Here is a 25,677-nt window from a genome sequence, read left to right as displayed (position 1 = left end):
TTTTCGATTCATAGCTTAATTAATATTAAAACCGCAAAATTTAAGCTTGCAATTATTTCACTTAATTGTACAAATAATTTCCTAACTCACTATATCAAAAAAAAACTTGTGTAATTAAATATTTAGTTATCATAAACGATTGTCAGAAATTTATTTTAGAAAGTGTACAATCAATTTTAAATTATTCGAGAGTATAATGTGTGTAAAAGGCATATTTTTTTTTTAATAATGCTTTTTTATCCGTTATAGCATACTAGTAGTAATTTAACATTTTCGTTTTGTATTTTCGATAAGCATAATGACAGGAATAACAATTTTGTATCTGCTAGATAAAAGTAATGTGGACAGCCCTGTGAGGCAAATAGTTATAGTCTTTGCCAATATCACAAAGGAGTCTGTGGTATCTCAATTTATGTGGCTAAATTGTGATGAATGTTTTATTTATAATTAAACGCGTTTCCCGTCGCGAACTGCTTCAACTGTCTCAATGATACTTAATTCTGAACATATTTTGCAGTTTGTCTTGAACCTATTACAAACATGTTGATTATTATGCGTTATTGTAATATTATTAGAAATTATTTGTTATCTAGAAAACTATATTACATGGGTTATGTATTTTTGGCTTATTGATTTATGCAATAAACCTAAAAGGCTATGTAACACATGTGTTATAAAGAATGTCTGCAACACTTAGTACATATAAAAGCCGTGGAATTTGACAGCATAGAACATCACTAAACACGTATAAAATACTGCACCTGGTCACTTCCGCTTTTCCTTTGGCATGTTATTTTAATGTAATAACATTAGTACAGAAACACAATTATAAATCCTTACTGCATAATACCTGTCGCGTCCGATGTTAAATCACTACGCAAACCGACTTTTATGGCAATAATCATAACTTGTTAAAGGTGGGTGCATATATAGCGATGATAGAGACTTTGAGTCGAAACAACGAAATTACATTACTTAAAATCAATTTCCTAATATTGAACATTTCTTCTATAGTGCTACCGAAACCGCTGTACCGCGCCTTAGGTGTCTGCCGCTCCGTTCTGTCTTTCAACACTCGTGGCGGCGACGCTTATACTCTTTTTACCTCAGTACTAATATCGCTCCGTTTTCCTAAGGCGCGGTACAGCAGTTCCGGTATCACTATAAATTATATTTCACTGTATAAATAGCAATTACCTATTAAAGAGTTTAACTTTAATACCAATTAACTGAAACGAAAATAATTAGCTCAACAGATTTGCTTATTTACAGGCTGTTCTAGTGTATTTGTTTAACAAATTGATAAATCTCGGTAATGAAGGCAAAGAAATCGCGTCCGCGTCGGCGTTAACGGAAAACCTAAACGGTAATCGTAATCATGTATCGATAAATGCAATTACAACTCATTACAGCAAATCGATTGTGTGGAAAAAAAATCGCTTGCATCGAGTAATTGACGGGTAAAAAGTCGCGCGGTTTTAACCGCAAGCGAGGGGCGTACGCTCCGCCTATCGAGGCGTAGGGAGGGTCACGCGGACAGCCGCCGGAGGAGGAAAGAGGACCAGTCGCGTTCGCCACCGCGAAGCTATCGCGCGTTGTGGTGAGACGTCGCGAATTATCGCCAGCTCGATAACACACAAGTTCACGAACTGTTACGAAACAAACGTATATCCTCGGACTGTCATTATAGACGATTTGTGTCATAAATATTTTTTTTGTACATCTTTATTTTCGTGAGTGACTGTATTTCATGTAAAATATTACATCAAAAAACGAACAGTGTGATTGTTATCAAAATGTTATGATGATTTTTAACCACATATCCATAGCCAGTTAATAAAAACTCTTTTTTAAAAATTTAATTTAATCTGTGATCTCGGTGACTTCGATCGAAAATGCAGTCAATAATGCAGCCAGATGCGAGCTGAAAATGTTACGGGTGTATAGGAACGGTGTTCCTAATTTGAAAAGTTTCGGTGAAGTTGTTGAAGATGGACTTGACAACGCGTCGCGGTGAGGAAGGCGGTCCGGTGGAAGCTGTGCTGTCTTTGAATGGCACGGAACAGGTGTGCCGTGATTTGGTGAATGGAACCCAAGGGTGTGAGGTGACTGGCGTTACAGCCGAAGTGACAGCACCCACGAGAAAGACCAGCTCGTTTAGCATTAGGAACTTAGTGGGCGGTGAAGACTCAGAAAAAAGTTCCGACGGCAACGCGAAATCTAACGATGGTAAGTATTCCTTTATTAAGCAATATATACTTCTACCGAATTGTTATTAATGTTCTCGAAAGTAAAAGTTATGTTACACACTTAAATTTATTTTAATCATCATTTTTTAATTTAGTATTAAGCAACACTCCGTCTAGGTATGATAACTAAATTCATCAAATAAATTATTATTAAAGTAAATAAATCTTCCACCTTTGCGACACATTTTTTATTATGATAAATATTAATCAAAGCTAACAGAATTTTTTTTCTGAGTTAGTTAATATAAGTTATGTGTACCAACTTTTTTAACGCATCCACAAAAAATTATTAAAAAAACTATCTATTTATTAATAAATTATTTTTTTAATAATAGAAATCTTTAATAATAGTAAATTCTTTAATAATACTAAATATTTTTTATTTTAAAAACAGTCATATATTATTAATGTCGTATATATTGCGCAATGTATAATTTTCTTTCTATATTTCGCAATGAAATTAATTTCATGTTATGATTAATTTAAAAAAAAACGTTTAAATTTTTTTAACAATTATTGCCCAAAAGTGTATATATTGTACTTTCAGTAAATGATGCAATAGCACCCCAAGCTTAAGCAGTTTATAATTTATTTAAATCAGATACTATAATAGGAAATTTGATAGTGTCAAATAATTTGGCACACAAAACTAAGTGAGTTTTGTGTGCATGGTAGTAATGTCCTCAGCATTTCTTTTACTGTGCAAGCCATCCGTCTTTAACGCTGCCGGTTCTAGTACGACAAGCTCTCCAACACTCGGATTTTATTTCGTTTTATAAATTTATTACTCCCGGCAATATTTTTTTTGAGAATCGTATATTTTATTGGAAAATAAAAAAATGATTTTATTAAATTGGTATGTTCAGGGTGAACGGTTATAGGTGTAAAAGCTATAAACGGGTGAATGGATTGTTTATTTTTAAACAAAATACTTTAAAGCAATGCATGTGAATAGATGCAAAAGCATCTATTTCTATTCCAATCACCATGCAAGAAGTCTCCAGGGACAGATAGTAAAAAAAAATTAATATTCAGTAATTTGAAATTTGAAAAAGCTTGCTACTGTTTTTTATAGAGTTTTCCATATATCAATTGACAGCAAATGAGTTATATATTCACAACTTTAAAGCTGTAACGACTGGAACCTATCACCCTATAAAAATAATTTATTTATTTTATCATATATTAGTACATTCAAATCAATAATGACACATTTCGTTTAGATTGTGCACTTATTTAACAACTTATATCGCATAAACCTGTTAAATTAAAATCAAATTCAGACACTACTTCGAAATTCACGGGTATAGAAATATAATAATAAAAACAAACGACAGATAATAAACTACTATTTTGAAAAAGGAAACGCCTTGATATTTGGTAGGTACACGGTTGGTAGGTAAAAACTTATAATTATCTATTGCGGCAATAAATATAATCCATTAGGATATTTATTAAAATTTTGACTAAATTAAATTATGGGAATGAAAATAAATAGTACTATCCCATTCAATAAATGCATATTGTATTTGATATTGTTATAATAAGAAACATAATATTTTTAAACACAATTTTACTAAAAAATGTATAACAATATTAAGTTTGTGTTATTACGACAAAGTTATCATATTATTAAAATGTTTTGTGGTTATGTAGACTGTAAAGTGTTGGCCGCTTTCAACCGCTAGATGTTTCTGGAAGAAGCCAATGTCCAGTTTTACTGCTGAAATGATGACAATAAAATCCCATGGTGCAATGTAGCTTTATTATTAAAATTTTAATAACTTCACCTCACCTTAATTTCTCATAGATTTTATCTTTTACTTAAAGTAAATAAAAAAAATATTTGATTAACCAATATTTATTTAGACATTCGTATGCACTTTATGCATACATTGTTTCAAACTACACTACGCATGTTATTTCACAATAATGTTAAATAAAAATAGGTAATTAAGTGATAAACATTTTTATTCCACTTCCTTGACATCAATCATCAGTAATAAAACGATTAAAATGTATTTGCAATAACCGAGAATGAAATATGCAATTAAAATAAACAACTTTATTTTATTTAATGCATATGTGCTTATAATTGGAAACCTATCAAGTTTTTAATTGGTATCACTGATTTTCTTTGTTATTTTAATTTTTAACAAAGAGATATGAATAAAGTTTTTATTTTATGTTCGTGGTATTTATTATTCATGTAATACGCATGTTAAATAATCCGTATGTAAATCTATGATTTCGGGAATAAATTTTAACATATTGTTGTTCAAGCCTAACATATTTCGCCAAATGGCTTTACATAAAAGTAATTTTAACTAGCCTTGTAAAGCATTATCCAAAGATAATTAAATGACAACGTACGGCTCTTCTAGATTTTGAAGCGAAGAATCTGGGTACCCACGTGTTCATTTATTTTCTTTATTGTTCCATTAGAATCATTTGTACTGATCATTTGTGTATATCAGGAGAGAAATGGCAAGAGAGCTAATTTCGATGGAATCTACAATCAGACTGCGGTGCCCTATGATGGCATCCATCATCTTAAAGCTACGAGGTTTCCAAATCAATGTCAAATGACTTCACAGTATCATCGGATTTATTCATTTGTTGCTTGCTCTACAGTAAAACAACCGTTTATTCTTACGAATAGGCTTTGATAAAACTTTCGAAAATTACAGATAATGATACATCGTAAATTTAAATATGTATTTACATATATACCACTGCCAGGTTCGAAACGTTGTGTCTATGGAGAAGAATCTGTCAAGAAACTCGATAGTTACTCTTTTAACTTACTGTTAAGTATTGTCTATTTGTCACGTGAACATACATACTAATCCTCAGGCATGTTTATCGACTATATTATCTTTAATACCATATAAGGCTTTATTCATCTATCTTGATTTAACATAAGCTTTAAATTTTGTTTACAAATACTAATTTACCATTACACTTGGAAATTAAAAAAAAAAACCTTTGTTTTCCACTTGCCATCGAAATACCTTCCCGTGCCAGTCTCTGTGACGTCACTCGCCCCTAACTAGACGCTTCCGGGATTAAATTGGCCCGTCCCGCTAACCAATTAACTGCGAACTGACGGCGCGGGCTCCGACCGGCTCGCCCGCGCAACCTTCCGTTTTAATTATTTTGAAAAGTTCATATTCCAAAATGCAATTCCTATTCAACACTAACATCTGTCACTAACAGCTAAATCATCACGAACTGATTTGTTTTAAGAATCCATTAACGGTTACCCTTAACATAAAAATTGTAAAATTTTAAAACAATTGCCATCTTTCGAAGTTTTTTTTTTAATTAACTACATATTGTTCTTAAGAACATTACAGTAATTAAAAAAGACGAAGTAAAAACCCTGTTACATACTACAGATATTTAATAAAAATATGCTATAATTGAGAAAAAAGCTTAACAAAATATCACGTACAATGTTTTAAACTGTTATAGCCGGGTAATATTGCATGATATGGAAGGACCCGAATCAAGTTTCCAAAATTTGTAAATGCCAATTAGGCAGTACAGATCCGGACAAAATCATAAAGATATAATTTTTTTATTTTCTGTTCCAACATATAGCTATATTAGCAGGGAAGGGGATAAAATTAACAAGCAAAAATGTTGTAATATTGTAGAAACGAAAAAGCAAAAACAAAGCCACGCAGGCAAATAAATGGTCAAAGAGATTTTAAAAAAATAAAACTAATCTTCTACTGGAAGAAAGACAAAAGGCTTAAACACATTCTGGAAATCTTTTTGTTCGTTATTTCCTGAACGGCTTTAACGACTTTAATTTGTATCTGTTTTAAAATCATAGAAAATATTTAAAATGATTGAAGTTCACTTATTTATCATAGCATGTCATATTTGCACGTGGTATTAAGTTTTTATTTAAATTTAGGTAGAAACAATGTATTGGAAAACTAAACAGCTATCTGAGATCGTTAAACTAAAAAATAGTTAACATATGTTCGTTTTAATTTTAAATGTATGTTATTTTAAATATACAAATATATAAATATCATATCTTAGTTTTAAATGCTTATATACATTATGTGAATATAATTGTCATTGTATAATTAATTTTAATTATAATGAATAGATATGCTATTGCAAATTCAATAATTCTTTTTTTAAAGTACGATGGAAGAACAGTCGGAAAAATCACAGCGGTACTATGTATTTAATAATTTCACAAGCAGTTTTTTTTTCCGTTACATGTTTTAAATAAGAATATGTTACACACATAATAAAATATGAATAAAATACAAAATAAATATAATTTAAATATGTAGTTTCCACTTATCGACTAACATCATTCTGTTCCACATTTTTACTTACAATTAGATGAAATACTGTTTGCCATTGTACCCAATAAACAGAATTTGAAAACCCAGTGACAATTTATTTCAATAAAGACAAATAAGAGTTGTGACAAAAAACAACAATATTTTAGTAATTTTATCATTGTATAAGATTTTAAATGGCAAACTAAGATAAACACTCTTTCTATAAAATGTATTGTAAACACGTTCCAATTTTAATACATCCATAAACAAAAGCTTATTGTGCAAATAGATATAATATTATAGTACTACTTAACAATTCAAATTATAATTTTTTTATTCATTATATGATGGATTACATCTCTTACTAACCTCCTGTTGAGTTAACCACCTGTTCAGATGATAAACATGCAAAAGTCTTGGCCGGACTTTTAAGTTTTATTAATAAAATAAAATTACTTATTTCTAGAATATCACTCACAATCTTCTATGAACTCATTTGCAATGTAGTAATCATCAGCAGACAAAGGTCTTTTGATTTTTTTTTTAATCTAGCCATAGAACGTTATAAATAATCCTATTGTAAAATTGTATACTTTTATATATTGCATATTGCCCATAAAAAGATTTATTATCACTTTTGAGTTATGATTTTCTATCACATTTCTTGAAAAATGGAAAATGGTTTTATGGTTATATAATACATGTATATAATGTAACGGGAAGTCGTTGAATGTGGGCCGCGCAAGATAGGTCATTGTGGCGACGTTTGGTGGAGGTGTGATGACAATACAATATATCTCTTGCACATGTTGAGACCCGGCCAGCAAGGTCGCGCCTGATTTGTGTCTTCGAGGACCGGCTGGGATGCATCCTGCTCTTCGTCTTCAACGTCTCTCCACCAAGCACTGATACGAGTTCCGACACTCAAACTTTGTTAAGTTTTTAAGTTCACGGACCCCTCCGTTCCGTGAACTCATTCCGAAGAAGCTGTAAAAGCCGCAAGGCTAACAGCATTAACTTCTTAAAATACAGTACAGTACAGTACGTGTTGAGAAGCAACAGTCTAAGTTTATATATTTTTTTAATAACTATATGTTATAGTTATGTTATAGTACTATATATACTTAAACAGGTATCATAGATTTTTAATTATATATTCATCGGCGATCGACATATGTGGTGAAATTTTCAATATTATGAAGTTATAACAAAAAAAAATATTTTTACAATATGTGCGAGTATTTACTGAAATTGAATAAATATTATTACATTAGCAGTAACATACAACGAGAATAGCGGTCACATGTCAAAGATAACTGTTAGTTTTTTTCATTACATGTTAATTTATGTACTTGACATTATTTTCCTTAAATTGCACCAACTATTCCGACCACTAATGATCAATTATCGTCGTAATGATTTATAGTGGTGTATTCATAGTAGTATAATCTGTCTGTATGGCAGTGCCCGGCCTCATATGGAACAGCTGGCCACTGGGGCTTAAGGTTTTAGAGTAGAGACGACGCAAGCGCAGCGAAAGAAGTTCATCGACAAAGTGAACAGACAGCTTTGTTAATGTCATCGGAAGATGCTGGGATGTAGGCCGCTTACAACCGTGTTTTATTGGAAATATTTGTCTTGTGTCCAGAAATGGACATCTTGCGGCTGAAATAATAAAGATGATGGTGATAAATTTCTTTTTAGAGAAACTCCTATGTGTGAATATTTATCTTTTATATATCGTTCAATCGTAAATTTAACATGCTTTTTTCCTTGTTACGTTTAAAGACTGAGTTTATAATTATTTTTACTGATGGCAAGGCAAGATTGACGAACACAAGAAAGATATAGCAGAATGAATGTGTTAAAAGCATAGTTTTCGCTGTCATTGCTTCCACTGTATTACTGGGCAGCAATATTGTATTCTTAAATTTTGAAACTATGCATTGATATCTTTCACAGTTCCATTTGTGTTTTTTAGCATTATCTTTTGCGTTGCCTATAAACTAGACTTTTGGTTATAAGTGTGATAGGTTTGAAGGTACAAGCATAACTTGTTTGTTGTAAAAAAATGTACCATACATTTTATCTAAAAATCAAAAATACTTTAAATAAATTCTTCGAAATTCTTTTTACTACATAATAAAAAAAAATCTGATTCCTATTTGTCCCTGTAGACTTTGTACTGCCAAAAATTATTGGCCTTACGCATTCTAATAAAAAAAGTACAAATTTTATAGGCGTAAAAAGCCTTGTACTTTCAAAAAAGCTATACATTCACCCATATAAAAGCTTTTATTTACCACCCTGTATTAGTCATAGAAGTTTATTAAACATCGTAAACTTTATGTTACTCTGATATTCTTTTTTAAAAATTATTTATTAATGAGACATTATGAGACATAAATTTGTTCGTAGGATATTATTATTGTCATTATTAATAATATCACGTTTCAATGATAACATGGTTATAAATTGGTTCAATAAAACCAAGGCGACGGTTTGCGGAACGGTTAAAAAGTAATTAATGCAAATGTTAGTTAATACAACAGAACGTTATCTATGTCATCTACACTAGGGCTCGCTTACGGAATACGGTTGCCTTGCAAAACATCGTGCCACACGTCGCTAATGTCCGTTACTACCATACGCGGGGTTCTGCTCATTGTTTCCTATGATTAGCAGCGAAGTACGAATCGAATATATTACGCTTCAATTACGACGCTTAAACAATCTATTTCTTATCATTAAAACGTTTATTTTATGTAACTTAAAATTCACATATGTGATTGGTGATTGTGTCAGTTTTCTTCCTTTTTTTTAACCTAATTATTAAACGTAAATGCATAGCATATTCGGTTTCTGTATGGTATATATACCCTATTCAAAAATCAATGGTTTCTTATATCGTTTCATAATTCTAATACTACATATTAAAATTATTTATTTTTTAATAACTGTCCTCGCAGAATTTTTACGGCTAGCAGTTATCAGGCTGTTCCAATAAAAAAATAATAGTTAAAGAATCGATTGCAAGTAGGAAAAAGCATTAAAGCTTTTTGCTAGCGAATAAACTATACATGCAACCTTTAAAGCCTTTACTCTTATTACTTCGTACATTATAGGAGAAGAATGAAGAACCTAATTTTTTGAAAACCAGAAAATGTTTTCTTCACTTTAATGATAACATATTCTAACATATGTATTACTTAAAAAAAAAACTGAAAATGTGTACAAATCAAAAATTTAAAAAATGTTGTGAATATATGTAACAAATCTATTTAATTCAATCAGTTTAAATTTATTAACTACTTCTTATTGTTAGGTTTATCTACGTCTATTTTTACTTGTATAATATAATAAATAATAAGAAAAACCTTACTCATATAATACTAAGGGTACATAAAGCCAATCATGGCATATTTGATCTTCAATAAGAAGAGATTCATACGTCACTCATACGTTTACAACGTCTATCTTACTGAAGCAGGAGATATAAATATATTTTTATTTCAATATGCTCATTGGCATGTTGAAGAAGCGGTGGGCAGACCACATAGCGCGCAGAACAGATGGCCGCTGGGGCCTTTATATTCTGGAGACCACTGATGGGCAAAAGCAGCGCAGTACGTCCACCCATAAAATTAACACAACCTGGTGAAGGTCTGAAAACGCTATAAATAAATATGAAAATAAAACAGATAAGGTAGATTAAAAAGAAGAAAAAATACATTTGATAAAGCTGTACTGTGATGTAAATAAGTAATTTACTGTAGTATTTAAGAAGTGGAAGAGAATGAAGGTGGTGTGCATAAAGAGACAAGTAAATCAGGTGCGTGTAAGATAATGTGACAAAAAATAGGAAACGAATGAAAGAAATTGTGGAGAATGTAGTAAGAACGGAAAGAAAATAAAAAGCAGAAACATGAATAAATGAAAATAAAAAGATCCTGTCACACACTAGGTAGGGCCGAACGAAAACTTAAAAAAAACCTAAAATACCTTATGAAGGACGTCGGAAGGCGCTGGATGCAGGCCTAGACAATTCAGAACGATGGTGATCATAATAATGGGTAAAACTTTGATTCTATAAACACTTTACATAACATAGCAAGTTATTACAAAGGCTTAATATATTTTGCAATTATTTCAGTATGAATCGTTATAATTATTTCAGCTGTAGGAAAAATTACAACTTAATTCAAAAAAAGCAATGGACGTCATGCGGCAGAAATGATGTTGAAGTTAAAAAGGCTTGTTATACTAATACTACCGAAACTTGAATACGATTCAATCGAACAGTTTCGTGATTATCTATTAGTTTCATCATTAATGACTAACTCGTTGATTTTTTTTATGAAAACAAAAAACTTCAATTTCTGTAGAAATTTGTTTGCTATAACTATGTAATTAGCTCTCGGCGGATCGGCAAGAAACTATACTGAGCACGCTATCAATTTTCAGCATTATCTTGCAGATTACATAATGATTTAATTAATGAAAAACGAATTACGAAATAATAACAAAAAATATAGACGCTGGCAGTACGCGGTAAACAAAAGCGGTCAAGATGAGTTTTATCGCTTCACTAATTGGTGACATAATATCTTAATAGCACCATTTATTTAGAATAAACATAGAAACTCTGTAGAGTTAAAATAAACTGTTAACAATCATATCACTAAGTTGGGGCAGAAATGTACTCGAGTACTCGAGTGGGGAGTCCTATTCTACACAGTGAGATAGTGACGGGGTACGGTGCTATTCTAATTATTACCCTACTGGTCGCCTCCAGCGTGGATAATCCTCCCATGCTCCGCAGAGCGGCAGTCTCTCGCGAGCACCCTTGGGGCTCTTAAGTTCCACAGCAGAGCGCAGTCCGATGAAGCTGTAAGAGCCTAAAAGGCTAACAGCGTCAATCACCAATCGATGTTAGTCCTTGCGGGCAATCATCCAAAGGCAATCAATGTACTCGAGTGAGGACCGCGAGACGGTAGACGCGGCGTGGGTAGACCCAATAAGATGTTTAACGACATAGTTAAAGACGCAAGAAGATGCCTGAATACTGGCTTCATGAGACAGATCATCAAAGCGATCTATTGAAGAGGTCTATGCCTTGCCTTGCCCGTCTATCGGCTGAGAAGAAAAATCAGATCACACATATTTTGGCACACCGCTATGCAGTTTCCATTCCGTTCAACGCTTCTTTAAGTGTTGACACATTTGCTCGATATTTCTGAATAATAACATGAAATTTGGTTTGATTTATAGCATATAGGTGGGTAGGAAGGTACTCCAGAATTTTAATTATTTACAACGTATAGTACAGCTATATCGTGTCGTATAGTATAGCTTTTTTTTATTAATAAAAATTAAAATTCACTTGTTCGTAGCAATGCGTTTGTTAAGCAAAAATTGCAGCAGATAAAAAATAATCTGAAGTTTGTTAAACAATTAGGATTTTTTTTAAATATGTAAATTTATGTATACTTCAAATACGTCATATAGTTGTAGTCCAGCAGTAGAGAACTGATACTTGAAATCGTAAGCCGCGAGTTCGATTCCTAGGGTGCAATTATACCGGTGTGCGACCTATAATACACGCGTTGTGCATTAATTATGTAGGATTGCTACTGCTCACAAACATGTTTCAAGAGGATGGACGGTAACATCCTTTACTGACTACAACACATTGCTATTGCCAATCCGATTTCCAAGCGGGGCTGTTATGGTATATTTCTATTGGATACCTTTGGATGAGGTATATGCCTTAAAATGTTTGTCTATGGGCCGAAAATACGACATTATATTTATTATGCCCTATACCCTTATTACTAAATGATCTCGTCAAACTTTTCTCTTTTTGGAAAAATAATGGTGATGTAGTAGTGGAACAATTATTTAAATATGATTTTCGATAAAATTTCAAGTATGCGCATGTTATTAAATTTTAATAAATACGTCTTGAATTTTTCATCACATCGGCCGATAAACGCCCACTGGAAGGCTTAGACTAAGATCGCCACAAAGCCTTGCGCTGTTTTCAGCAACTTTCCGCAACCTTAACCATATGGTCGGTCCACCATTATTCTAAAATGTTGATTTAATCATAAAAATTTACAAAAAAGACTAAGAAACTTCTACCTAAATAGTCTCTGACAATTTCTTTTACGTAAACACATTCAGACAAACTAAATGTTGATAAAGAATTGTAATGACATAAACAACACGGTCTATGTGATTATAACTCTTCGGATTACATTTTTGCATATTTTTAATCGTATCCAATTTACAAATGTATCTTAAAAAAATCCGCCTTGTTGATTTGTTACTTTCTATAATTATTTACATTTTAACTTTACCAGACAAATTAATGGAAAATATATTCTGACATCTCTGCAAAAGAAGTTTATTGATGAATAATGTATTGATTGGCATTCGTTTTTTAATTTTTAAAACCATTTATGATCATGTTTTTGTTCTTAATTTAATTTTTAATTTAATAATCGTTGATTAACTTAAATAAGCAGTTCCAATCAAACTAAAACCATTACTAACTAAAACCTTTTTCTAGGCTCCATAAAATTAGTAACGTTTTTGTAGCCAACGGTATGCTTTAAAAAAAGCCCCTATGTAATTTATCTGAATTATTACGCAATAAATTTAAAAAGGCCTTTAAAATAAGAACTTGTTAATTTTTTTTTTAAATTTTTAAAAGAATTAGGGATTTGTAGGGGCTAGTATAAAAATTTAATACAAATTCTAATAACTAGATCACACAAGTTTGTTAATAAATATAAATGTAAAGAATTGATTACCAAAAAAACTAGATTGAGTTTGTTGTGGGACGCATTTGAAACTCGAGTAGCATAATCTGATTTTATTTTCCAAAAACTTGGAAGAAAATCAATGAATAGGGATTGTGAAATAAGCCATAGAAAATGTCCAAAACAGTTAAATATTTTTTCGTTACTTTATTTAACAAGCAAACTATGAAAAGGATGTTTCCTTGATGATGATGTTTGACAAAATTCCACACTGGATCTGTCTGGTAGATTACTTTCCGTACTAAGAAAAAAGGATTTGTTTGTGAACAGTTAAATATAAAATATATATAATAAAGTCCCTTTACATAAAAAGGACTAAGATTATTAGAGCTGTGTTAACACAAATGGAGATACATACAAAACTATCAATTCTAATACATCATCAATACTCGCTAGGATATCTCTTATTTTTACATTCAATTTAAACAGAGCATAATTATTTTTTAAAAAAAGCTGTAAACCGTACAGTTGCAGCACCTTGTGAGCTTGTACAAGCGACTATACCACTTATGGCAATGGCATTCGATTAAAAATTGCATGAATTACTTCGACAGATGGCCTTAACCTAAAGTAGTAGTTGCAATAATGAATTTATTACCATACTTTGCGTACTGTTTATTTAAAGCGATAATTAAATATTAATACATCAAATAAATTAATGGCATGACGTTGCGTGTATTATCCTAGATGTCTTTGCGTTTACAATTGTAACACAGAATACATAATAGATTTACCATTCGTCACGTAAACATTGGACTTTTGATAAAGTCATACACGGCCCCTATTTCTCTACTTTCTCATTAGAAATATCTAACTCGCCTGTTGTTCATAAATCACAAAGTTATATCTTTATGTAATAAATACATAATTTATTACGATGAGAAAATTGATCACATTTTTGCACATCGAACTCTTCGTGCAAACTTTTGCCTTCATTGAGAAGTAGACGTTTGTTAAAAAAGCCTATCATATCGTCATTGTCGTCAATTTAGATCTCTGTCAATAATGTTGCGAACGCTGTCGACCACCGCATGCAGGATCATGTCATACAAGAAACTTCTTTCTTTTATTGGAACTTAATACATCCCTGAGCCTATTGAATGATTAGGATCTTTTAATTATCGCTACTAACTGAGCCTTTGCTGGTCGGGGCTTTATTTTTCTACTTAAATGTACTGATAAAAGTGTATTCTGCTCGTTGTTAAGATGTATCTGGGTTCACAGGCGTGGCCATACCTGCCACTAACAGTTTTAATCACATTACATCATTGGTTAACATACCGGTACATATACTACGACTGTATATACTCGTATATATATCTACTAAATATTACAACATTTTTATTAATTGGTCTAAAGTTGCAAGTCAATGTATTTCCAGTCTTAGATGGTCTCTCCAATCCATTGACGTAATACTTCGTTAGTAATATTCAATTCATCATTTATCTTAAAAATGATGAAAAAGTACCACTTTTTATGATAGTATTGAAAGGCCCTTTTTAACATTTCTCTTTATAATCCCCCATTACCTTAACAATCGTACAGAACCACCTGCTTACACTACCTGCATAAGCCGCACTGTCTTTAAATTAGAGACAATGTAAATAACTAGCCAATAGTACCTGTCCCTTTCCTTTCAAAGTAATCCAGTAGCAAAATGTAAAATACAATGTCATGTAATATAATATAATAAAACCCCTGTACCACGCATTCGGTGTACGCAGACGGTGGTAAGCATCTTTCCGTTCCGTCAGTCTACCATCAAAGTTCGCAGCGACGGCGCCCATGCTCCTTTTTCCTTGACTACCATCCGGTCACATTGTTCCAAAAGCCCGGTACAGCGGGGTCGGTAACACTAGAATAAATGATTGAGCTGTACCTTTTTATTAATTATTCTATGTTAATTTATTTAATTTTATATATCTCAGTCTTTATCTACAAGGTGATTAGTTATAGGTGTGAATGTACAGCACAGTTGCAAGAAAAAAGCTTTAAAGCTTTTACACTTATTTCTAAGCACCCTGTATAGTGATCAGTTTAAACTATGTATTTTTCTATTGAAAGGCGTCAGACCAATAACTTTTGACAATACAAAGCCTGCAGGGGCTGATAATAAAGTATAATATGTATTAATTCGGATTTTAAAAACCTTTTTTTTCTTATTGTATTACATTATTATTTTATTTTAATTTCTGCTTTTAAACCTAACCAATCTGTATACACAAAACAAATATGATTATTAAAATAAATGAGAAACGAGTCGAACTTGAGCCGTACGAATTTACGACTGCAATCTAAGAGTCCTACAATTAAACAGATCTAGGGCACGTCATTAAGGTGTGTTGTTGACCGCAATAGCATTTTACGTGTACTAACTGTTCTATCAAATAGCACTTGTCGACCTCAGAATTGTCAACGATGGCAACGTTATAAGTAAAACGCACCTGTCATCTACCGAGTGCTTGCAACCATGACTGATATGGGTTACTTATCGAAGTTTTTTTTATTCCTTTATCGATATTGACCCTATACGGTATACAAGGTAAATAAAAAAAACTTTAAAATGGAAAGGACACAGAAATATGAGCTGAAAAATTGTAGTTTTAATACCAAAATCAGTTAACATAGACTTACCATTGGGATATAAATTCCAATCCGGGTATCGTTACTGAATGATAGTATACTCTTTGAGATAAAAACTAAGAAAGCGTTTTTTCTAACTACAATTATTCATCTCGTGGCAATATAAGTATTCGCCACAGCAGTGTTGCTACAAACAATTGTAATTTAAAATTTTCGCAATACATTCATCACCTTACATGAAACAGTTCATCCTGTCATTCACGGTTTCTAAAAAGCCAATTAAAACAATAATCATGTCATCACCATTTCATTCGTAGGATGTCCACCGCAAGTTGTCTCTCCGCCTTGTGGGTGGAAGTCCTATGCTGCACTTCCCAGTCCGTGGTCTTCACTCCAGAATCTTAAGGATCCGCGTGGCCATCTTTTCTATGGTATATGTGACCTGCTTACTGCTTCAACCGCATAGACAAATCCCGACTATATCCCTATCCATGGCAAATTGAGCGACAGGGAGTTTGCCAATAAAGCCTAGAGAGACTATGTTTCAATTGCAATAATATAATAGAAATTATCAGTTCTAACTTTTAAAAAAATTTAAATAATAAAAAAATCATTCAAAAAGATTTAGTAATGACTGATTGACAATTTTTTATAAAAAAAATTATATTCAACAAACAATTAACTAAATACACTGAACAAATAAGTTTTAATAATTCGGTGATCAAATAAAAACGCTTAGGGAAACACGATATTCTTTTTATAGTGCGTTAATAGAAAACTGAACTGAAAATCAAAAACAACATTGTCTTCAGTTCTTTTAGCAACCCAAATCAATGAAAATAACCATTACTAAGAAACGGAAATTAATGTTGATCGTTCTTTGGAAACGGCGTAATTATTTAATATTTCTCACATCCTCCAACACAGTAATTCTTGCAACCGCTTGACTAGGAAAACAGTTTGTGCTAGATATTTTCTAGAGGTCTTTAATAAAAGTGAATTATTACTATAAAATAATAAAATCAGTTTTATACACTAAAAGTATTTAGTGAAGATAGCAACGATAATACCTACAGAGATTGCAAGAATTATATAAAACTACACAAAGAAAAGACAATGAATAGCACGAAAACAAAATCATAGAATTATACTCGCCTATGTTAGTGGGAGCGTGTACTATTATAGTCACATTAATTATGTGAAATGAAAACCTCGCTTATCAGCGCCATCTGTTGATCATGTGTTGACATATACGAAACAACTAACGTTTCTGTTTTATTATCATTTAGTGTGTAGATCATTTATTGTATATTTTAAAAAAGTGTTATATACAACCAGAGGTCAAATTAAACAATTACGTGGTCGCAAAACTATTTAAAAAATACTACTATGTCTAATTAGGGCAAATTAAAGTTATTTATTGATTTTTTTACTTACGGAGAGCTTACAGATGGATTGAATAATAAAAAGAGAATGGACATATCAAAATTTCCGTTTAAGAATTTTCAAGATTACAAAAAAAAACAATTGTATAATAAACAATTCTGTTTTCCAAAAATCAGTTGAAAACAGAGAAAACATAAGCCTCAAGTATATAAAAATAAAAGTAATTTTGTCTAAAAAAAAGTAGTTAATTAACATTTGACATATTTTTTCGTATTATCCTACAGTTGAAATCAACGTCTAGCTAAAAAGTAAGAAAATAAAATGTTAGTATCTATTCTTTATGTGAGAAACGATAGTATCGATATAAACTTGTTTATCTAGGTTGAAACAACAAAGCGTAACATCTATACGTGTCAAAGGAACCGATAGCATAAAATGTATATTTCATTGTCGACATTACACGTTCCTACAAATTATTAAAGAAATTGTTTGCTATGTCGGTGAACATTAAAAGCCGATGCGCATGGTAGCTATTAAATTATTACAGACACATTTAAAGTGGTCGCATTATAATTACGAGAACGGTGTAAAAATAATATTTCATTTGCAATTATAAAGAACTCTTTTAATAATCTTTTAATAGTTTTAATGTTGTTCACATTATTATATCTTAACACAGATAGCAGCTGAGGAATATCCATTCCAGAACCTTAAGGCCGGAGATCAGTGTAACATATGAGATCTCCCCTTTAAGTGGATAGATGACATTATTAAAGTCATCGGAAGATGTTGTATGCAGTTCGCTTACAACTTTTCGTCCCATTGGAAATCTTGGGGGAGGCTTGTCAAATATCCAACAGTAACGTTCGGCACTCAATGTGGCTTGCCCACTGCAACGTCAATCCGCTAACCTATATTGATATCTCTATATTGTATATTAGATGTGTAGTTTATTTTTTATAGTAAGATGTAATCATTTTTAAGTATGTATTATATTTCCAACTCCTATCACTTCATGACCGCCTGGTCTATTTTTTCAAGACAACCGATCCACTTTGCAATAATACCGCCCCCTGTTTTTTTTTCTATCTTGTATGATTTATTTTTTAATCCTGTGTTAATGTGAAGTGAAGAATAATTTAATAAACAATAAAAACCGGCAAAAATTTCATTTGAAATAAAACTCCCTGTGTCGATTACTCGAGCTTTGATCGACTTGATAATGTGTAAATATACCAGCTCCGTGCATTTCGCTACAACACCTGACTTATATGCAGATGCGTCCATTACAGCCCGATGTTGAATCTATAATTAAATATCTATGAGTTATTGTTATTTTAATAATGCCGGGTATGTTAATTAAAGTGCATAAATTATTATACGAGTAGGGAAAACAGCCAAGGTCCATTGATACCGTTTTTTGTATAAACTTTCTGTTTGTATGTATATTTTCATTTTCTCGGTCGATTATACAAAAAAGCTTACTTACTATGCGAATGCATAAAGTATATTTGTACATATGTAAAAAGATTACGATTATGTGTGATTAAAGGAATTGAACACTTTGTCGTCAGGTTTAATATTTAAAAACAATATACTTCAACTTATAAAATTACATTATACACCAATATTTTTCCCCCATGAACCTGGGAATTTTCATTTATTACAAATTATTAACATTTCTTTTGCGTGCATTAATTTATTTTTATGCCATAATTTCGATATCAACAAATTTAAAAATTGAAATTGTACCATAAAAAATTAAATATTTAGAAATGATCACAAGATTCTCTTGAACCGTAATTCTTTAAATTTTTTGTCAAAGACATCAAAAATGTATTCGCAACTTAATTTCGTTATTGTATATTATATAAATATATTCAAGTGATCAATTTGTACAAAAAAACAATAAAAAATACATGCGGAACCAAAGACCGTATAACCACGGGCCATAGATTATCAACAACAAAAACGAATAGAATGTTAAGAATTTGTAAACAAATGCAATACTATTAAATAAAAAGACATTTCTGGAAGTACACAAATCTTGCTTCTAAATAAAGTGCAGATAACTTTACAAATGACTCTTGTTTCTGGAATTTAAAGTAGCGAAGTGAATACAGTAAAATGATGTTTAACATTAAATAATACAAGGGTCTTAATCGATTGACAAGAGGAAAAACTTTTACGGGGTGACACGGGAATAAAGGTATTTTAAAAGTGAGAGTTATCACAGGGACCCATTAGGGCGCACGCGCGGCCCCACAGACGAAAAAAAGGAACAAATAAAAAATAATTTCAGACAAAAAACTTTTCCACGGGTTCCGTAAGCATTTCACAGGCTTGCACTTATTATGAGTAAAAGTATCAGTGTTTCTATGTAATTAAATTAAAAAATTAAATAAAAAAAGATAATGCATTTCAATTTCACATACTTACCCTTTATTCGATATGGTATTAAAGTAATGGATCGTGACTTGTTTCGGAGATCGAATCAATATTTGCTCCATGCTCAATAGCCAATAATGGTAGATCAGTGGTCGAAAGAAAGTAATGAATTTTGCCGAGCGAATTGGTTGTGAGCAGGCCATACAGTGTTCCGAATAGATGGCCCTAGGACCTTAAGGTTCTGGAGTGAAGACCACAGACCGGCAGAGGCAGCGCAGGAAACCGCTCCAAGCCGGTCTTATTTCAAATTTGTAGTCCAGCTGTGGACATCTGCGGCTGAAATTATGATAATTATTAATGTAAAAAGTGAAGTACAATAAACTGAATGAGCTTCTCTAATAAAGTTCGTTCTCTTTGCTGCCAACAGTTGAAATGACGAATAATGGTCATAAAAAAATAAATCAAATGCTCACGGAACCCTAACAATGGTGACATTAATTGTGGTCCGCTGTAAAAATAACGTTGCCCCGGTAACGTCTGATGGAGTGACTCCCGTCTTGGATTCTTCTTATAGATAACATGGCATAGGAATGCGAGAATTCGAAGTCAATTTTACGCTGCCGCGGCCAAATGACACGAATCATGAGCATAAATAACTAACGCATACAAAAGGGAATTCCCCGATCAAATAAATTATTGCCTGTTGTACTACTTATAGACAATCTTGATTTTAGAATAGGCTAACGTGTTGATACATTACATATAAATGTTAATAAATTACTCGTATAAGAGTTCAGTAATTGTTCTAGTTAATAGAATAATCTAGCTCATAAGCAATTTATTTTTTCTTCATTGACTGTTCCTTTATAAAAAAAAGATTTTTTGCTCATTGTTAAATAAATAGTTAATATTCATAGCATTTTAAACGAACGGACATATGAACAGATAAACAGTCATTCAGATAATATTTTTATAACTCAATACAAAAAAATATTGGAAATAAATCATGAAATTTACGTACCTAGGGTTTTTTTAACCTTTCAATGGTTCACCTGTCCAGACCGAGAAATACTGCAGAGAATTTGAAGTAAAATATTATAGCGATTGATGAATAGTACCGGATGGAAAAGTATATCCCTCATTAAACACAAATTAAATAATCAAAAATGCACAAAAAGACTCATATTGTGCAAACTAGGATTTCTTCTAGAAATCTCTAACTTGAACATTAAAATTAATTTATAACTAGTGTGGTTCTATAGCTACGATTATTTAGTAATTAGTACATATGTTAATATTTGGGTCACATTTATAGGTTGTCCTATTTACAAGGACAAGTGTGTAGGGTTGAACGTAATCGTGTAAAGAACTAAACAGAGCAAGATTTGGCACCCCCTGTTCGTAGTAAATAGAAGCATTGCTAGAGTTTTTTTCGCCAATACTGCTCCACAACTATCCAGGTAATAACATCCAAGTCTAGGTTCGACCTTCTGAGGCAACATTAAAAAATTGCTAAGCAGTTATTATCGCCGAACAACAGCCCAAACTAAAAAAAAAACAATGCGCAATACGTCGCTTTCATTACAATGTTAAACTTGAAGTATTATTTAACTTAATCAGCTTGGCTACGCCTTCTCTTATGCCTAAACGCGATAAAGAACGTCAAAAGATCTCAAAAACCTCTCAATCGGGTAACGTAAATAACATAACGACTACTAGGCTCCCAAGGAAGTCCGCGAGCTAAGTTATTGTAAAGAGGTTTTAAGGTAAGCGCCTCCAATGGACGCCCACGTTGATTCGATAATCCGGCCTTCTCTGGACTAGCAATTGTTATTCCTCACAAAGATAAAGAGAAGCTATAAGTTGAAAATGCTTTTCAGGTGTCATGTGATTGAAAGGTGTTTTTCTATTTTCTATGTTAAATTTTTTCCGTCTCTGTCTGGCGTATAATACTGTATTAGAACTTATAGTTTTTTTTTAGAAAGCAAATGCGAGCTCTCGATAGGTCCAATTTGAAATCACCAAGAAGTTAACTTTACTTAACATTAATTCTTGTCTTAATCCCACATTTGACTACAGCTTTATAGACAAAGTAAAAGTTGTTATAAATTTAAGAAGTTCATTAAACAAAAACTGGATCAAGAATACAATAATAGTGTGAAGCACTTTTAAGTAATAATAAAGCTTAGTAAAAAATTCTCCAACTACTATAAAGGATAACTGTGAAAGAGATCATTCATAAACTATTTGAGTTTATTGTAAGCTCTTGCTAGATCAAGTCTTAAGTTATTTTGATATCTCCCACAGACAACCAAATAACTTCGATTAACTACCGATAGTAGACAAAGGAGGCGATAAAAACCATGTGAAGGTTGACCTACCTTATATTTTGATTTAGTCAAGTCAGTAACTGGATTCCTCTGGGATCCATATGGAGAAAGCTTCAGGATGGATACGATCGTCACAAATAAAGAAACGACGCGGAAGTAACTAGCAGATTTTTTTTTATTTTCACTCTTTACTGTCCCAAACAAAGCAGTTTTTTGTGGCAGAGACGTTACAATACGGTTGTAAATATTATTATTTTTCATTTTTATTTCTACTACTCTGCTTTCTTTGCTCGCAAATTATTTCCCTCCGTTCCTCGCATCATTCACAAAATCTTTCATTTCTTCACGTTCTGATGTTTCTTTATACGTCACCTTTCTTTCCTCTTCTACATTCCCAATTAATTTGGTCCTTGTTTCGCAGCATATATTTCTTAGCTTTCTTTATGTACAATTTATATTTACCCGACCCTTTGTTTAAAGCTTGTCCCGTTCTGAACGATGGTCTACTGCACCACTTCTCTGCATAACCTCAGAAATGTTTATCGTCGCCCACGAGGAAGGTGACACTTTCCTCTTCCACTTTCTTACCCACCTCAACCTAGAGATCAAGGCAACTAGCCGACGTTTAAAAATAATCCTTATTGCCAAAGGTTAAAGGACTCTGTTATAGGAGTGCTCAATCTGATTCTGGAATTTTCCTTGTGACGTATACAAGTAGAAGCTGTAAAAGATTCTATGTGGATATGAATAGAAATAAATAAATATTAATAATTTCTTAACGTAATCCAATAGGTTTCAAATCGATGTCTGTAATAAAAAATTGAAAGGAAAACATACAAAGTTTCCACTCACAGTATGCTATAGTATAATACGAATCACCCGCTCGCACTAACACCCCATAATTACGTTCCAGCAATTTGACGAACAAGATGCAACATTATCTGATAAGGTAGAATGAAATAAAACAAACGGCTCCGCGGGTAATTTACTAGCTAATGGCACGTCTTATCTGGCTAATTAAAATACGATTTGGCACAAGGCGCGCATACGTGTCTTATTGTCACTTCGCTTCGATGGCTATCAGTTGATTATGACTTAGTACGTTTTCTACGAAATCTCGGTAACGCCGGTAAGAAAATTGGAATCGCGTGGCTATTTCAACGATGAGAAACGATTAATTTGTTATTATGTTATGACCATGTTGAAAACAATATTGCGAGAAAGATTTACTAGTAAATTTTATAAATGAATAACAATAAGAAAAACTAGCAAGCTGGTCGAGAAACCTGGCAGACTGGCATAATGGAATGGCAGCGGGCAGGCTACATAGTGCGGATTAAATGACAATCGAAGTTAAGATCATCACTCCATGGTTTCCGCCCAAGCGAGCTTAAAGTTCGCCGGTCTCCTTACCCAGCGAAACATTAATATATCAGCCAGAACCTCAGCCTTCCAGACAGCATCCGAGCTTAGTCACGAAAGAAGGAGTTAAGACTTGTAATCTTCGCGCTCAGCTTCCTTCTATCTGAGTAAAGAAGCAAGTCAACCAGAGCAGCAATGACATTATACATATTCCATTATCTACAAGATGAAAAATCTCTATTTTTTTTTAATTGCAAGGTAGTAAATTAACCAGTTGATTATTATGGGAAGACTCTTACCCTTGTTAGTAAAGTCTTAAGATTTTTGAATACCGCCCACACACAACCAGATAACTTCGACAATTTCAGACGAAAGCCAATTAGGGCATCGGTTACATTCTGCGTTGACAAAAATATATAAAAAAAAAACGATTTTTAATTACACGGTATCGTATTTGATAGAATATTACTTGCTGATTATTGTGACGAGAGTAATCTCGACATTATAATACTAATAAGACTTAAGTTTTTTGACCATACCGCCCGCAGACAACCAGATAACTTGGACAAATTCGGAAGAAAGCCAATAAAGGCATCAGTGACATTCTACATCAAAAATAAAATAAAACCAAAACGTTTAATTACATGGAATCGTATTTAATAGTAAATTAACTATCTGAATAATGTGAAAAAACGAGTTCTATAATATTATTTATTATGCAGGTAAAATATTAATTATTGGTATTACCAAGTCCCTAGTTATTTTAATCATATCTCCCGCATACAACCAGATAACATTGACTAACCATTGGTTGCTAGGAAAGTATCGCGTGGGTGATCACCTACCCGCTTGTCTGATGAAGTCAAATCTACAACTTGACTCAATTATTACCGTACTGAGGAAAACATGATATGAAGATAGTATAGAAAAAGCTTATGTTCGATTCCGTCAAGGCGTTTCAAGATGTTCACCACCGTCAAATATAAAGAAATGACTAAGAAGTAACTAGTCGATTTAAAAAGAGATGGAGGTAATTTTGAGTAAAAATTTTTGTTAATTTTAGTTAACACTTCGTTTACTACAAATTGTATTTTTTAAGATTGAACACGGAGATTATTAAAAAAAGGTTCATTACTATGGTAATCCTATTTAAAAACACTAAAGTAAATATTAAAAAAACCTTTTGGTTTTAAGACAAAAGATTCCTTTAAGCTCCGATTTAAGATTCTTAATAATTTGGGATTTATAGTCCTTGCTTTAAAAACCACTGATTATTTTTCATCCCTTCTTTTACCTTAATATTAATCTCACTTACTTTAAATACAATCATAAAAAAACTGTTTTGTGGTCAATTTTCAAATCTTCTGCCATGCGGTGACTATTGATAGTCCGATTTAAATCACGATTTCAAAAATTAGGTATTAGGGTAGAACGCTTAACTGACCCTGCATTAGGTTCATACACCTCACAACTTTTTTCACGACATTATGTAATTTATCCAAATTTATTTAAAAAAAAGTCACAAATTTCTTTACAAAATTCACTCATTTTGACAGAAAAAAGAATTAAATACAGCTTATAACAAAAATTTAATAACTAGTTTCTTTTTTTTAAAGTAACGAATAAAAATAATACGACTAAAGAGGTTTGATGACAATTTTATACTATTTGGAGAAGGCCTGTGCAAGGCGTCTAGCGGCTGATGTCGATGAAGACTATTTTCGAAAAGCCTTTTTAACCGACCTAATATTTTAACGTGGTAAAGAACTTTGTACATTTTTCTTTTTTATTATGACGGGCCTTCTCAGAAGAGGATTATGTTGTTTCTACAGTTCAATAATTACATATTTTTTATATTTACTATCTACACGAGTCACAATCTCCTAGAAAAAGATCTTGATCCGCACCGCTTGGATTTTGCCTCCTTGTAGTCCAAATATTTTTCTGGTTGTTTTTTCTACGTGTAATTAATTTAGAGCATTATTTCATGTCAAACTCTTTGAATACGGAGTTCATTACGAAAAATCGTCCAGGGTTAAAATGAGGTCGCTAGGATCTCATTTTAAAAGTGTTTATTAGGTTGCGTTTTACACTACCTTTGATAGTTTAAGATTTTATAAATAATTCCTCTGTAACTATTTATTAATAACGCCTATTTTTACTCTTCCTGCGGTAAAATATTTCCTTGACTGAAGACTTCGTTAAATATTTAATGCGTTTCACGATGAACAGGAAA

At 32.1% G+C, this 25,677-nt stretch overlaps 1 protein-coding gene across 1 annotated transcript in view; it reads left to right on the top strand.

The window, feature by feature from the left end:
* Positions 1-1,678: 1,678 nt before the first annotated feature.
* The window catches only part of LOC137922144 (homeobox protein aristaless-like), a 95,129-nt gene continuing 71,130 nt past the window's right edge, over positions 1,679-25,677 (top strand). The window contains exon 1 of the mRNA XM_068765041.1: positions 1,679-2,229. Coding sequence (XP_068621142.1) covers positions 1,992-2,229 — 238 coding nt within the window. The 5' untranslated portion in view covers positions 1,679-1,991. The remainder of the gene's footprint in view (positions 2,230-25,677) is intronic.

Source organism: Battus philenor, unplaced genomic scaffold, assembly GCF_028537555.1.
Source record: "Battus philenor isolate CCGP_79_NKW_IND1 unplaced genomic scaffold, ilBatPhil1.0.hap1 SCAF_2, whole genome shotgun sequence".
Lineage (NCBI taxonomy): Eukaryota > Metazoa > Arthropoda > Insecta > Lepidoptera > Papilionidae > Battus > Battus philenor.
Note: the sequence above shows the minus strand (reverse complement) of the source record. Positions and strands in the feature narration are given on the sequence as shown.